Below are 16869 nucleotides of genomic sequence, written 5' to 3'. Positions count from 1 at the left end.
TCTTTAGCTTTGCATTCATAGCAGTTACATCCATGTTCTAACTCCATTTTCAAGCTTAGCTGCCGCTATGTGTGCAATCTACTTCAGGTTCAGCTCTTAGTCACCTCAGGTGATTGATTAAGCACACATAGATATTCTCCTGCTTCTATGCTTCTACATTTCCTCACGTCTATACCCTTAACAGAATCTTTATCCAGAAGATAATCTGAGTAAGGTTCAATAACTCAGAACATTTTTCTATGTCAAAAAATCTCATAATATTCACAACTCAATAAAATCTAGGAATTTATTATTTATTAGATGGAGAGGTTTAATAAATTCAAGATTGCATAATAAAAACTGATCTTTTTCAGGTAATAAGATTACCCAAAACAAAACCCATGGAGAATAAGAACGTGACAGAATTTGTTCAACTGGGGCTCATAGAGAATCCAAAGATGCAGAAAATCATATTTTTTGTGTTTTTTGTTGTCTACATTATTTCTATCGTTGGAAATGTGCTCATTGTAGTCACCATCATTGTCAGCCCATTACTGGAGTCCCCCATGTACTTTTTTCTGGCTTATCTCTCCTTTATTGATGCCTGCTATTCTTCTGTCAGTACCCCCAAACTGATCATAGATTCACTCCATAAAAAGAAAATCATCCTATTTAATGGATGTATGACCCAAATCTTTGGGGAACATTTCTTTGGAGGTGCCGATGTCATCCTGCTTACCGTGATGGCCTATGACCATTATGTAGCCATCTGCAAGCCCTTGCACTATAGAATCATCATGAATCGGTGGGTGTGTGGCCTGCTAATCGTAGTAGTGTGGGTGGGAGGATTTCTTCATGCAACCATGCAGATCCTCTTCATCTTCCAATTGCCCTTCTGTGGCCCTAATATCATAGATCACTTTATGAGGGATCTGAATCCTTTGCTCAGTCTTGCCTGCATGGATGCTCACACTCTAGGCCTCTTCATTGCTGCTAACAGTGGATTCATCTGTGTGTTAAACTTCCTCCTCTTGTTGGTCTCTTATGTGGTCATCCTGCGCTCTCTTAGAACCCACAGCATGGAGGCGAGGTGCAAAGCCCTCTCCACCTGTGTCTCCCCCATCACAGTGGTTGTCTTATTCTTTGTGCCCTGCATATTTGTGTATATGAGACCTTCAGCTACTTTATCAATTGATAAAGCAGTTGTTGTATTCTATACAACGATAACCCCCATGTTAAATCGCTTAATCTATACCTTAAGAAATACCCAGATGAAAAATGCCATTGGGAAATTGTGTAGTAGGAAAGCTCTTTCAGGTGAAAAATAAATATCTTTGGATCCTGACACTGATTCAACTGAGGTAATGGTCAAAAGGATATCTTAGGTGGTCTCAGCAAAGAATATCTATGAGATAAAGAAAAAGAATGGACTGCTTTGAATCATGGATTCTACAATGAAAGGAGCAGAAAGATTGCAAGAAAAGGGAGAAAGATCTAACCCAGCACCGCTCTTTGCATATTTGGAAAATTCTACCAAAATGGGGCTTAGTTTTACTAGTTCATCCATGTATATGGATTCATAATCTTTCATTCTAATAAAAATAAAATAAAAGACTTAATAAAATATATTGATATTGAGCAGTAATCTCTATAACAATCCAAAGAGGTATGTGCTGCTATTATCCCCATTTTACAGGAGAGGAGACAGCCAGAAAGACGAAGTATGGAAAAAGATACATGGAAGAGCCACTAACCAGAATCTAACTGATTTCTCAGACATGCTCTTAACTGCTATGATACATTGCCGGGCAATGATGATAGAAAAGTATGATAATTGTAACAGTTACCATCTATTGACCTAGGGACTGAGCTGATAGACACAATATATGTATGTATAATATATAATAAATATTATAATATGCATATATTATAACATAATATAGTATGCATTAAACACATACAACAAACTGCAATACTTTTATTAATAACTCTGCTTTTTTATATATCACAGTTGATGGTAATACGCTTACTGCAATATTTTGGCATATAAATAGGAATCTAAAATCAATGTGCCATTTAACCTCTAAAAGTTAAGTGACAAATATTACATTATGTTTCCAAATTTCCATGTAGGGTTCAGAATCATTTTGTATTGCTCATGTCACCATCGTATGCTCATGTCCCATCAGAAAAAGTGATGACAAATAAAAGAATATCTTAATGTCAGAGAAGAATTTCCATTTATTGAATATACAGTCGTACTCCGTAAGTACTTTCCTGCTAACTAACAATAGTTTCTATAAGAAGAATAACATCTGGTATATGATAAATATTGAATGAATAAGTAGAAGTATAAGTGATGATGAATAAAGTCAACAAAATATAGAGCAAATCATGATACTGCTAACTAGGGAATTTTTTTTACTACCTTCATGTGATTCAGCCTGATAGGAGAATTCAGGGTAGATCTATGAGGGACATCAAAATTTTTTTTTACTCATACTTCAACTATGTCATGGGGAAAAAATCGAAACTGAAATTTTCAGTGAATAAAGAAATGCTTCACCTTGATATTCTCTCTGCTGAGCAAGATTTCATCATCTTATAAATGTGGGCTGTTTTTGTTATAATTCTTTGTAAATTGGTATACTTTCTGGTAACATTTCATTATGAAAAGCTCCTTTTAAAAATGTGTAGCTCTGTCTACATAAAAAACAATTTCATGGTAAATATATTCCATTTATTTCTTCCATCCTTCATTCACTAACCAACAAATATTTTGAACACAAGGATTGTTTCAGGCACACTGATACTGGCTGATACTTCAGTGATGATTAAAGAGGAAACCGAGTCTTGCCTTCACAGAGCCTAAGATCCACTGAGAGACACCCAGAAGAGAGCTTAAAATTACAATATTGTTATAAATGTTAAGATAGTGACAGCACAGGGTGGTATGAAAGCATGCATGAAGAACACACAATGAAGACCTGGGGGTTCAGGAAAGATTCCAAGAATAAAAGACATAGAAAAAAATGGGATCTGAAGGAAGAAAAAGAGTCAGCAGACTGAATAGGCATCAGTCAGTGTGAGAGCCTTCCTAGGAGAAAGAATACATAACAAAGCCCGGAAGGTTAAAATGAGTATTCAGGAAACCTAATCCATTCAATATAGCTGTGGTCATTAGTTCATCTATTCATTCAACTATTATTTCTTGAATGCCCACTGTGTGCCAAGCAACATGCTGGGAACCAACTTAATAATGGGTAATAGCAAGATGTGAAGCTGGAGACACAGGAACAGGGAAGATCAAGAGGGGTCTCATACTCAAATGAAGGCTTAATGCTAAATACCACGGAGGAAATATTTTAAGGTCTTTTAAGCTAGTGAATGATGCAGTTAGATTTGAATTTTAAAATGACAGCTCTAGGTATGGTATGGGAAATGAATTGGAGGGGTCAGGAGAGGCAGCAGGAGAGCAGTTAGGATGTTTTGCAATAATTTGGGTGTGAAAAGATGAAAGCCTAAACTCTGATGTTGCCGTGAGGATGCAGCGTGTGTTGGACACTGCTGCATCCAGCACTGCCAGTGTTCCTAGGACCCAGCTGCTATGTGTTTGGGCTGCTGATAGCTTACAGCCTCATTGTCTCTCAACAACGGCATCAGAGAAAATTGAAGCTGTTTCACCTGTGTGATTATGCCCACCATCCCAGGGCCCAAAAATGGCCAATGGATGACTGGAGCAAGGGTAACAAATGTTGGTCCCTTTGCCTCAGGGTGGAATCACTTCTGTAGTACAATGTATACTCCAGAGCTCCCATGGATCCAGCTTGAAGCTAGATTCCAGTTGAGACCACATCCTTTCTTTTCTACCGTAGTGAGCTTCCCTCAACCTTTCTCCTTATATGTCACTTTCATAAAAATCCCCACCTCAGGGTATGCATCTAGGAAACTCAAACTAACATGGAGAGATAGAGAATGGTTCAAGAAACATTTAGGAGTTACAAAAAAAAGAACTTGATATAGAATGAAGATTTTCCAAAGACGAATAATAAACAAAACCCAGGTTCTGGCTTAGATCACTGGATGGATGAGGAAACAATGAAGATGGAACAGAAAGAAGACGAATATTCTTTGTTAACGGAAGAGGCCTCTCCACTTTCAGTGACACTGGCTTCTCCCCCTATTTCTGAAGGATTAATCCTGCATTACCTGAGGAAACTGTTATGGCTTCCCTTCAGGCAGTTGCCGTGAAAGACAATGCTGATTTTTCTCAGGACTCACCTCTTCTCCCTCCTTGTTTCCAGACCTGTAACTAGACACAAGTCCTAGTAGGCCCCTAAAGTTAAGGTACAAAGTGTGACACATGAGGAGGTGCACTACACTTCAAAATAACTGCTTGAGTTTTCTAATTTATTCAGACAGAAATCTGGGAAATATATATGGGAATAGGTATTACAAGTATGGGATAATTACAGAAGAATCATAAAGTTTGATCAGGCTGAACTTATTGATATGGGTTCAGGCAGCAGAGATTCCACATTTAATGTTGTAACTGGGGGAGTTAAGAAAGGCTGCAGCAGGTGGTCAGCCCTGCAGGTTAGTGGTTAAGTTCACTCACTCCACTTCAGCCACCCAGGGTTTGCAGGTTCGGATCCCAGGTGAGGATCTAGCCCTGCTCATCAGGCACCACTGTGATATATAGTAGTAATCTTGTGGGACCACCATCATATATGTAGTTCCTCATAGACCAAAATATCGTTATGCAGTACATGCATGTATATGTGGTATTAATTCTGAACGATATTACATTTTTGTGGATTGGAAAACTTAATATTGTGAATGTCAATAATACTTAAAATTATACCAATTCAATACAATTGCTATCAAAACTCCAATGATATTTTTGCAGATATAGAAAAAATATCTGAAAAATTAATATAGAATCTTAAGGGACCCCGAAGGAAAGAAACTCTTGAAAAGAAAAACAAAGTCGGAGGTCTCCAACTCCCTGATTTCAAAGCTTAATGTAAAGCTCCAGTAGGGAAAACATTGTGGTGCTGGCAAAAAGACAGGCACATAGACCAATGGAATAGAATAGAGTCCAGGAAGAAACCATCACATGAATGGTCAAATGGCATTCTACAAAGGTACCAGGACCATTCAATGAAGAAAAGACAGTTTTTTCAACAAATGATATTGGCAGAACTAGATATCAGCATGTAAAAGAATGAAGGTAGACCCTTAACCTATACAGTATATACAATAAACTCAAAATAGGTTAAAGACCTAAACAGAAGATCTAAAAGTATGAAATTATAGAAAAAGTAGAGAGAATAGCTTCAGTATATTACTTTAGGTGACAATTTTTAGCATATGACACCAAAAACACAGACCACAGAAGAAAAAATAGATCAATTGAGCTACATTGAAAGTAAAAATTTCTATGCATTAAAGGACACAATAAACAGAGAGAAAAGGCAACCCGTTGGTTAGGAAGAAATTCTTGCAAATATGTACTTGATATATCCAGAATATACAAGGAATTCCTACACCTCAGTAACAAATAATAACTCAATTAATACATGGACAAAATAGTTGAATAGACATTTCTCCAACGAACACATGAAAATTGCCCACTGATATTGAACAGACGGTCAACATCACTAATCACTAATCAAAGCAGAAAATCAGAAGCAAAACCTTATGATGGAAGGAATTTCAGAGATAAAATTAACCGCAAAAGATTTGAAAAATTCAAGTTCCCTATAATATCACCATTTAATTAATTGATATGATGCATGCAAAAAGCTGATGGATTGCAGCATATGACTCATCTGACTATGTACTACTGTGATATCACTTAGGTGGTATACCCAGTTGAAGATTCAGTGCGCCATGTTAACTTTATTAAAGTATCAGAGCCTCCAGCACTTGATTTGTAGCTCTTCTCCAACCAAATGAGATAGTAGAATAAAATGAACTCACCTCACATGACAAGGATGATAGACTCTTGCCTGAGAACCATGTTATCTCTTGTCTTTTTTTTCATATTAGAATCCCAGGGAATATAATCTTGTGAACATTGTGCAAAAATGAGCCACTATATTGATACCATTATGCTAAACAGACTGTTGAGAAGAATTAGAAAGTATCCTGTACAATCCAGTGTACACAATGGTCACAACTACTTTGCAAATTCTTCCATCAAAAAGTGGAATCTATCTCTCTATACTTTTATCTGGGCTAACCTTGTGACACATGACATATGTAACCTTTTAACCACATCAGTAGAATGTGGTGAAAAGTAATATACAATTCCTGCATTGTGGCTTGAGAGGCCTTGAAGATCTAGCTTTCATGAAACAAACACTGCCCTGAACCAACTTGGTGTGATAGAGCCCAATCTATGCCACTGGAGAATCAAAGAGAACTGAGGCACCTGAGCCAATTTCTGGATGTATAAATGAATCCACATTGGAACATCTACTCCAGTCAAACTATGGGAGTGTTTCCAGGTAAAACCAGTGGAAAAACTACCCAGCTGAATCCAACCTAAATTGCCGAATCATAATCAAATAAACTATTTTTACTGTAAGCCTTTATGTCCTGGTTTTGTGATTTTAAGCCACTCTTTTTGCCTTAGCATTGTTTGCCAGTACATTGCAATTGGTAACTTATAAACCTACTAAGTGCACAGAAGCAGGACGTGGAAAATAAATGCTGTGAAATTTCATGGGATTGTAACATGGGTAGAGTTCTTAGGAATCCAGTGGTCTTGGGGATGCAGAGATTCTCTCAATAAAGAAGGAGTTTTCTATTCTATCTTCTATCATTAGGAAAAAGACATACTACTTAATGGGCTTTTAAATTTTGGAGAAAACACATACTGTATCGGGGGTGGTGCTACTCCAAATCACGTATAAGGTGACTAGGGAGACTGCTAGTTTTCAGTAGGATTCACTGACAAGGGCAACGCAGGAAATAATCAAATCTATTCTGGGTGAAAGTGTCACCTGAGCTGTTAAGCAACTGAGAGATAACACCTGAATGTGAGGGAGAAGAAGCCCGGATGGTTGGAGAAGTAAGTTGATAAGCATCAGTTATAACCCTAAAAGCAGCTGCAGTAGTAGGGAACTGAGCTTGATTTTTTTAACCCACGTTAAGTCTTCTGAGGAAACTAGAAATGGTCACCTCCTTGAAGAAGTTGAGTTGTACCTCCGATTTCATCTCTTTTCATGGAAAAAGGTAATTGTAATTCACTCTCCAACAAGACCCCAATATCATTAGAAAATACAAGCAGGTATAAGTGGCACACGGGTCAACTGTACTGGACTTCATTTGTTGGAAGGATAACCCAGATTCCTGTACTTGCCTTGCTTGTAGCCTGAGACACTCTCTCAATGGCCTGGCTTCACCATGACCATAGATGAAGAGGCCTATGGAAATTATTATCCATCTTTAAGTTACTAATGGGCTTGACTTGATAGGACCTTGGCTCACACCCACGTGGGCACTTCTGAAATCCTACTTCAGAGATTCCTTGTTGTTGCTGAACTGGTAGATACTGTGCAACATGATTTGAGCCTAAATATGCCCAATGGCTTTCCCATCAAGCTAGCCTCCTGCTAAGAGTGACCCCGATGCTAATTTGAACTCTGCCTTCTCTTACAACGGCAGGAAGGGTCCAGTGACATGGACAGAAATTGCAGGGAGAATGGTCCACTGTGGGGAGATCTTTGGGCAGTAGGAAAGGGGAGACAATGGGTACATTTTTCTCCTCTCCAGCTATTTACAGATGGTTTGAAAAAGGAACATATAGCCTCTCTTAAAAGGTGCAGTGGATCAAGAAATCAGCTGTGCTTACTACCAAGTAGTGGGCAGTGCATAAGTTCCCTCTAAGAGTACGAACAACTAAGAGTATGTTTGACTTTTTGGACATTGTAAGAAAAAGGAAGAAGGAGGTTAGATGAGGGTAGAAATGGTAAAAAAAAAAAAAAAAAAAAAAAGTAAAGCAAGAATGAAGGGAAAGGAAAGAGTAGGAATAGGAAAAAATATGAAAGAATATTAGTGGTCAAGAGTCAACTTTAATGGTCTACAATCGAAAAGTAAAGGAATGAAAGCCTGCACTATGATTCATCTCAGACATAGGCTGAAAATGAACTACCCATCAAGTTGTCCAGAAATCAGCAGATTCAATTAAAAAGAAAAGCAGTGAACCTCAATAGCACTATTGAAGCCACTATTTTCAAATCATGTAGAATTTTCAAGAGTAGAATAATTAAAATTCAAGAGAGAAATACTCCCGAATGAGATATTTTATCATATGTTATATTAAATATTTAATATCTAATATATATAGAAGCACATTAATCCAATGAACAATCACAGAATGATTACTTCTTTTTTGTTCAACTTATTTATTTTTATTGAGGTAACATTGGTTCATAACATTATATAAGTTTCAGGTATATATCATTTTATTTCAATTTCTGTGTAGACTACATCATGCTCACTATCCAAAGACCAATTACTATCTGTCACCATAGACATATGCCCTATTACCCTTTTCACTTTCTTCCCTTCCCACTTCTGTTACAATTATTTCTGTTTACTGAATTCTTTGGATTAGTTTTATGGTGTTAAATGAAAGAATTGATTGAGTTTTAAATTTAGCAAATAACGAAATACTTAATTCATCCTAAGTCGGGTAACTAATATCGACTAGCGTGAAACTTGAAAGATTAAAAGGATGCATGAAGCAATGGTGAAATTAAAGGCAGATTTTTTCTCTTTTTCTCACTTAGACAAATCTTTAAAATACCAAGGCAAAGCAACTCTTGAAGAATCCTCAATCACTGAGTTGGAAGATGGAGAAATTACCAGAGGCTTCCCCTCCCCTCCTTTCAAATCAAACAGAGCTTTCTTTGTCTCCAGAGGTTTATGTTAATGCTTTGTCTTATCTTTTTCTGAGTTCTTATCAGAATTTTATGGCTATTCTGTGCTGACAGAATTGATTTAATTCGTGGTAGAAATAATCGTTAATATGATAGATGATAGTGAAATTGAAACGGTCTCATTTCACAAATGGGATGACAGAAACCCCATGAAGATAAATTATTCATCTAGAGTTATAGCACCGTTATCTCAGAATTAGGTTTGTATCTTGTCCTCTTTCTACTACACCACACACCTTTTGACTATAAGAGCTTCATATCAGATAGGGGACCATAAATTCCTGTACAAAAAGATCTGAGTTTCATGATAAGAACTTGCAGAGGTCACGTAGTTTCAACTACTTGAACACTCATGGCAGTATTCAGAATTAAAAATGCAAAAATACGTTTACCTTTCTGAGTCAAAGTTTAGACAAATCTTTCCAGATACATAAATGTTACCATATCACCAGACACAGAAGTTGTTTCAAAATTAGGTTGAGTGCCTTACACAGAAGAAGAACTAAGTAAATTTTTAGAAACAAACAGATGCAAAAACCTTAATAAAAGATAAGGCAGGTGAGACTCTTGGTTAGATGTGTGACTAGGGGATTAACTTTATCTCACTGGACTTTGATTCCTCTTCTAGAGTAGATGAATGGGCCATCATATGGAAGTAAGATTATCAGAATGTGTATTTCAATTTGTTTAAATATGCATGCTAAGAAGCAGTAAGTAGCTTTTTTTCCATTTTCAACAACAGTGATTTTCCATTTGTTTTGAGTTAGAAGTAAATGTTGTTAGTCCTTGTTATGTTTTTCTTTCAGATAATTTAATTTTCTCTTGGGATCTTGACCTCCTAGACTAATTCCAGGAAAAAAAGTTAACAATGCAACTGAATTCATTTTCTAGGGTCTTTCTAAGAACCTAGATGTTGAAGAAGTTTGTTTTGTGGTATTTTCTTTCTTCTACACAGTCATTCTTCTTGGAAACCTCCTTATCATGCTGCCAGTTTATGAGGGCAATCTTTTCGAGTCTCCTATATATTTCTTTCTCAATTCCTTGTCTTTTATGAACATTTGTTACTCTTTGGTCACAGCTCCTAAGATGCTTCTTGGCCTATTATCCAAGAGAAAAACTACCTCCTATGTGGGGTGCATGTTGGGGGGCATTTATTTGGTTGCAGTGAGATCTTCATCCTTACTGTAATGGCCTATGACTGTTATGTAGCTATTTGTAAACCCCTGTACTATATAACCCTCATGAACCAGGAAAGAGGCAATAAAATTTTGCCAGGGAACTAGGTAGTTGGGTTCTTACACACCCTTATCCAAGTGGCTCTGGTAGTCTGACTACACTTTTGTGAACCCAATGAGATTTATCACTACTTTTGTGATGTCCACTCTGTGCTGAAACCTGCCTGCACAGACAAATATTTTGTTAGTGGTGTTGTGAAAACCAACAGTAGGTATCATTACTCTGGAGAGTTTTGTTATCTTGCTAACCTCTTATACCATCAGTGTGGTGTCCCTGAGACAGCAGTCAGCAGAAAGCAAGTGCAAAGCTATCTCCACCTTTGGCTCCCACATTGCTGTGGGCATCATCTTTTTTGTTCCCTGTACTTTCATATACATTTCCCGATACTATCTTTTCAGAGGAGAAGTTAGTGACTGCATTTTACACCATTATCAGCCCCATGTTAAATCCCCTGATTTATACACTGAGAAATGCGGAAGTAAAGAATGCAGTGAGGAAACTGTGGGTCAGGAAGGTTTTCTAGAAGGCTAATGTTAAAGAGTTGGAAATATCAATTTAAGCTGGATGATCTTAAATTTTCTCAACTGTACAATGAAGACAATAAAAACCTCACAGGTTATTTTTTTGCAGAAAAAATGAGACAATAACACACTCTACACATAGAAGTTGTTATTTATTATTATATTTGTTCTAATATTTCACAATCAGATAATTCTCTGAAATAGCTAGGCCATAAAAATCTTATTCAACTCAGAAGCACAGCATGATTATACTCAGCACCACTAATTTCTTCTCCCCATGTTTGCCTTTTTCATCATTTTCCTTAAAGAATGAGAGTCTACTATGGAGGACTTATGGCTGTTTTCTATGTTCAGAACTGCAGTTAGTACATACTAAATACTCAATATGTGTATATTGTATGAAAATTAACAGACATCTGAGCTACAGCATTCTGATGCAAGCCCTCCAAAGCTCAGTGAAAATTAAACCTAGTAAGGTTGGAATGGGAAGGGAGGTGTGTGCAGAATGTGAAAGAGAGAAAACACAAGCTTAAAAAAACAAAAGACCTGTTCTCAACCTCTGGTCTTGGGAAAAACTTTTTCCTTTCTCTAGAACTCATTTTCTTTATGCAAACAATAAGGAAATTGAAAAAAAAAAGAAGAGACTCTAAAATCCCCATTTTAATTGTAACATCTCATTAATATGCTTCTGTAACTGACTCTAGTCTTTACTTGCCATCTGCATCCAGTGGTCCCTAACATTTAAAATGACTAACAGGAACAACTAATAAATCTGAAGACAAAGTGACCTGTGATGAATAGGCGACTGTCACTCAATCAACAGGGTAAATACAATTTGCTGAGATTCATGATTGGGAAACCATATTTCCTCCAATGTTTGAACCAAGCAGCTTCACTGAATATGGTGAGCCATGTATCACGGCTTCCTTTACTGGCATCCCAATTTCCAACTCTGGACTCCAGAGAGACTCATTCTGGACAAAAATCATGACTTTCCTATATGAACAACATTTGTCCTGGTGACACATCCCTCATTTACTTTGTGAAAACTGAGCTTTATTTTTCTATAGCAAATGAATACATCCCTGATTATCATTTTGCCATTGTTTTATTGCCATTTCCTTAAATCTGATTATTCCCGTTACTACCTACACGTGGTTATGTTTATGGCTGCAGAGTGTGTATCTGTGCAAGTGTCTCTATGTCTGTATGTATGTGAAGGACTGTACATAGTGTTTTAAAAAGAAGATCTCTGACATTGATGCATTCACAGAATTAAAGATAAGAAAGATCAAAAGGCAGAAACACATCTGAATTAGGAGTCATAATTAAGAAATCCTTGCCCTGGACCACACAAATCCATGTTTATTGTCCCAGCTTGGACATATCCTCACTGGATGTCTATGCACCCCCATTTGCTCAATTTTAAAATAATGCCTACGTCAGTGCTTCTCAAACTTTTCTGATCATTGGAAGCATCTTGAGAGATCTTTGGACAGATGATAGTATCTATTCTAAGAGTTTCTGATCCAGTAGGCCAGGGTTAAATGGTATACAAAATGTGCATTTTTAAAGCTTCTCTGGTAATTTTTATACAGTCAGTGGTACATCTGGGAACTTAGATTTGGAAACACTGGGATTGGTGATACTTGATGTTCTTAGAGTACAAGAGGTCTATGAGTCAATGAAATCCAAAGAGCCCTCCCTTGGATATATATAGCCCCATGGATTCTGCTAACTAACACAAAGGGAGCTAAACTTGAACAGAATTTAGAAAACTGTTATCCAATTGGTAACTTTTCTCCACAATTCTCTTTCTTTCATATCTTTGCACTAAAATCTGGACTATCACTAGATATTAGTGATATTGAAAATATGAAGTCCCCAAGAAGATAAAAGCTAACATATTTATTACTATCAAAGATCAAGAAGTGGAACATATAAAATAATATTCAAGTTTCTACCAGTGACTTTATAAACATATTCCTGTTCACAAATTTCCTCAGAGTCAATCCCTATCAGAGGAGCTTATAGAGTCTCCTCTTGGCTCCTTGGAAATAAATGGCCAAGAATCACGAGAACTCAGACTCTCTCCAGTTTCAATAAGGATGAGTCTGGTCAACAACACCATTTTGTTTCATGGATGTATGATGACAACATTGTCTACCAGCTTTATAGTTTTATAACCTTGGTGTTATACGAAGGCAGGTATGACTTGGATTAAAGCCTTCACTGACAAAAATAAATGGCAACCTTTCTCATTTTCCAGATGAATAAATTAGTTTATTTTATAGTGGAAAACAATAAATTTGTCTCCTTGTTTCTTCTAACCAGTGATTATACTTCTGTCCCTGGAGCAGCATAAATTATTTAAACATGTTTCCATGCTCTGCTGAATTGAATATGTAAGGATAGCTTTTATGTTTTGCAGCATATCTCTTTTTCATTTAAAATATTCATGAGATTAAAACATTTATCACATGTCAGAGCCTCTAGAATTACACTGCTTTTTATAGTGACTGAGTAGGAATGCCTCATTTTGACAGTGTTCTGATGTGTCCACTTCTTGCATGGTGACCAGTTTTGTTTTGTTTTGAGGTATAATTCAACGTCATCATTTTATTCAAATCTTCAAAACAGTATTTATTGTATATTCTTTAGTATGAAAAATCTACAAATTAAGTCTGCCACATAGTATAGAGAGACATACAATGCTGAACTTCCATAACAGTTAATGGTACAGTGAAACATTAATGTACAGAGCATAAAATTATAATTTCAGCAAAGAGTAAGATAAATCTTCTATTTTATGCATGAAAAAGATAAGAACTACATGAAATATATTTGAATCTACTTTGACGTCTGCACTTAACCCCCTTCAAGCTCAACCTAGATCAGCTGAACCCAAGCTTACCCAAAGACACATAAGTGAGAATTAAATGTTTGTCGTATAAGCCACAAGTTTTGGGGTGGCGTGCTACATGACATTATTGAGATGGCTGATCCAAGAATGGCATTGCAACTTTTGGTGACTACACACCACTCCTCTGTACCTGCTGTATTTGGTGACATTAATGATTCTGTAGATAGAACAGGATTTGCCTAAGGGCTTGAACACCAGAGGCTTCATTTCCCTTCAAATGGTTTCTCTCGGCACCACACTTTCCTCATGGCATTCTTCATGTCTGTGTTTCTCAGTGTGTAGATAAGAGGGTTGAACATGGGGGCGATCATGGTGTAAAATAGGGCAAAAACCTTGTCGTTACTGACAGAATCAGCTGTTGGGACATAGGTTAAGATGAGGGGCAAGAAGAACATGAACACGACAGTGATGTGTGAGCCACAGGTTGAGAGGGCTTTGTGGCGGCCCTCAGAGGAATGGGTTCTCACAGTGGACAGGATGATGATGTAAGAAATTAGCAAAGCAACAAAAGTCAAAATGGACATCACCCCTGTTGTGGTAATGATCGCAATGACCAACAAACTGGTGTCCATGCAGGCCAGCTTTAGCAAGGGGAATACGTCACAGAAATAGTGGTCTATCTGATTGGGGCCACAGAACGGAAGTTCAATAATAATCAATACATGCAGGATTGAATGGATAAATGCTCCAATAATAGAGGCCATCACAAGGACATAGCACACTTGTCTGCTCATGATGACCATATAGTGAAGGGGTCTGCAAATGGCTGCATAGCGGTCATAGGCCATGGCCACCAAGATGAAGATCTCAGTGGCACCAAAGAAGTGGGCGTAAAACATCTGGGACATGCAGTCGTTGTAGGAGATGGTCTTCCTCTGGGCCAGTAAGTCTGTGATCAGTTTGGGGGCCACCGTGGAGGTGAAGCAGACATCCATGAGGGACAAGTAGCTGAGGAAAAAGTACATAGGCTGCTCACTGAGGCGGCTCCACCTGATAGTGAGGAGAATGAGCAGGTTTCCTGAAAGAATTGCAACATAACAAAGAGAAAACACGACAAAGCAGGCAACTTTCACATCCTCATCACTGAAAAGTCCTAGAAGGATAAATTCTGTGATGTTTTGATGTCCCATTGCTTCTGTGGGTTTGATCCTGTAGAGGGGGAAGTTAATATACCTGAAACACTCAACTATTTGAAATTATTGATTTATTTTAAAAGTCATTCATTTATTCAATAAATATGTATTGAAGGTTTATTATAATACAATCACCATAATTGGCTAAGGGTACAGCAGTGTACAAAATACATATAATCTCTACCCACAAGTGGCGTGAAGTTCAGTAGAGCAGACATACAGTAACAATAATAGCACACATCATCAGTTAATTACAATTATGCTGAGTTCCAAAGTCTCTCACTTGCCATGAACCACAAGATGAATACATAAAAGATCAAATGCTCTTTTCCAGGTCAATTTTGAGATGTAATTTCAGCATTATACTTTAGGAGTGATTTCTGAATCTCCAGTATGTGTAAAACAGCACTGAGGTTATCTATGCTTCAAAGGGTGAAATGTCATTATAATTCTCAATACTTCCCAGTGATTTAATCTGTGCTGAATCTTGAAAGTTCAGTGATGTCACTAGACTTCAATGAGCTCATAATTTTAATTTCAGAAAGTGCCTTTAGAACATTTTCATGAACATTAAAAAAAAGGGAGGGAGAGAAAGAACAACAAGCAGATGACAAGTTTTGCTCCACTGCATGGGCTTCTAGTACATTTACAGCTTCCTGAAATTGACCCTATTTCTCAGTTCACTTCCCAGTATAGCTCAGGAGTCCTTATCATTTTTATCCTTTGGTCACACTTTCTGTACTTCCTTTTATGACAACATCCTTGGAGGGGGAAATTGCATCCAGAGAGTCTTCTTCATTTAATCTGTTTTGCCACCTTGTATCTCTTTAAATTGAACCTCTTAACTTGCTTGTTTTGTGTGTGTGAGTAAGATTGGCCCTGATCTAACATCTCTGCCAATCTTTCTCTATTTTATGCAGGATGCCACTGCAGCAGGGCTTGATGAGCAGTGCTAGGTCCACACGTGGGATCCGAAACTGGGAATCCCAGGCTGCCCAAGTGGAGTGTGAACTCAACCACCACACCACTAGACCAGCCCTCCAACCACTTGCTTTCTTTGTCAGGCTTATTAAACTCACCTGGGGTCAAGTCCGGGAATATTTTAGTTAAAAAGGGATTATTACTTTGGTGGAAAGTACACTACATCTCTTACTTCCTTTCTGCAACCTGATCTAAAACGTTATCACAAAACTTCTAAACTCAAGGCTGAGTTTTATACAAAGATGAACCCTACATATTGACAAAGAATTGCCAGCCTGTGGAGAGTTATAACAGCAATTGAACATTGCTGTTTACTCTGAGTTCCCTTTACATTACTTTAGAAAAATGCACATTGGACATACAAAGTGATTTCCAATAAGATTTTAAGGAAAAGTATGGACTTTTGCTTTGAAATCCATCTGTGAATGCCAAGTTAATACCCCGTGGTGTGATTTCTTGCAAAATCTCCGGAAGTGTGGCTGTCACACAAGTGAAACTCCAACTTCAATGGTTCTGAGTTGTGGTATGATTTCTTTAAAATAAAAAGTTAAAGATTCTTTTAACTGTGGGTTACTTGTCCTTAAAAATGAATTATCTCCTTGAATAAAGAGTTGTGTTAAAAGATAATAAAATACTGAAGCAATTAAAGAGAAATACCACATTTAATGGTCACAGGGGATCAATATAGAAGAGATGTAAATTCTTCCCAAATTAATCCATGTATTCAATAATTAAAACAAAAGTTCTGACAAAATTTTTTATAAAACTTCAAAATCTGCTTCCAAATTTCAGAAACAATGTCTATAGTAGTTAACTTTATAAAAGAAAGAACAAAAAGTATAAACATACTTTTTAGAATTGAAGTATATTATAAAACTATGACAATTAAAGATTTGTTAGTGAAAGATTGCTGAACTTGAAGATAGCCAATAAATAAACAAGTAAGTATATTGAAATTTATTCTATACTTAAGTTGAAATTTCAAATTGATGTGAAATTGTGAACTTTTCAGTAACTGAGGTTAGGACTTTGAATCTCCCTCTGCGGGTAAAAAATAAAACAACAAAACGCTTCATAAGGCATAAAAAAATTATATACTGAATTATTGAAAAATATAAATGTATCAAACAAAGCTAGAAAAT

General features: G+C 36.9%; 2 protein-coding genes and 1 pseudogene across 2 annotated transcripts; 2 read left to right on the top strand and 1 right to left on the bottom strand.

The window, feature by feature from the left end:
* The first annotated feature begins 380 nt into the window (after nucleotides 1-380).
* Nucleotides 381-1307, top strand: LOC106825945 (olfactory receptor 4C46-like). Its single transcript, XM_014832972.3, has one exon. The coding sequence runs from the start codon at nucleotides 381-383 to the stop codon at nucleotides 1305-1307; it is 927 nt and encodes a 308-aa protein (XP_014688458.2).
* Nucleotides 1308-7162: 5855 nt separating this feature from the next.
* Nucleotides 7163-10728, top strand: LOC106825923 (olfactory receptor 4S2-like; annotated as a pseudogene).
* A 3088-nt stretch (nucleotides 10729-13816) lies between these two features.
* Nucleotides 13817-14743, bottom strand: LOC139039653 (olfactory receptor 4P4-like). Its single transcript, XM_014832962.3, has one exon. The coding sequence runs from the start codon at nucleotides 14741-14743 to the stop codon at nucleotides 13817-13819; it is 927 nt and encodes a 308-aa protein (XP_014688448.1).
* Nucleotides 14744-16869: the final 2126 nt, after the last annotated feature.

Source organism: Equus asinus, chromosome 17 (genome assembly GCF_041296235.1).
Source record: "Equus asinus isolate D_3611 breed Donkey chromosome 17, EquAss-T2T_v2, whole genome shotgun sequence".
Taxonomy (NCBI): Eukaryota; Metazoa; Chordata; class Mammalia; order Perissodactyla; family Equidae; genus Equus; species Equus asinus.
The sequence above is the reverse complement of the archived record's forward strand: the minus strand, read 5'-3'. Positions and strand labels throughout refer to the sequence as shown.

Coding starts and splice junctions, on each gene's coding strand:
- LOC106825945 (XM_014832972.3), top strand. CDS start 381: ATGGAGAATAAGAACGTGACAGAATTTGTTCAACTGGGGCTCATAGAG.
- LOC139039653 (XM_014832962.3), bottom strand. CDS start 14,743: ATGGGACATCAAAACATCACAGAATTTATCCTTCTAGGACTTTTCAGT.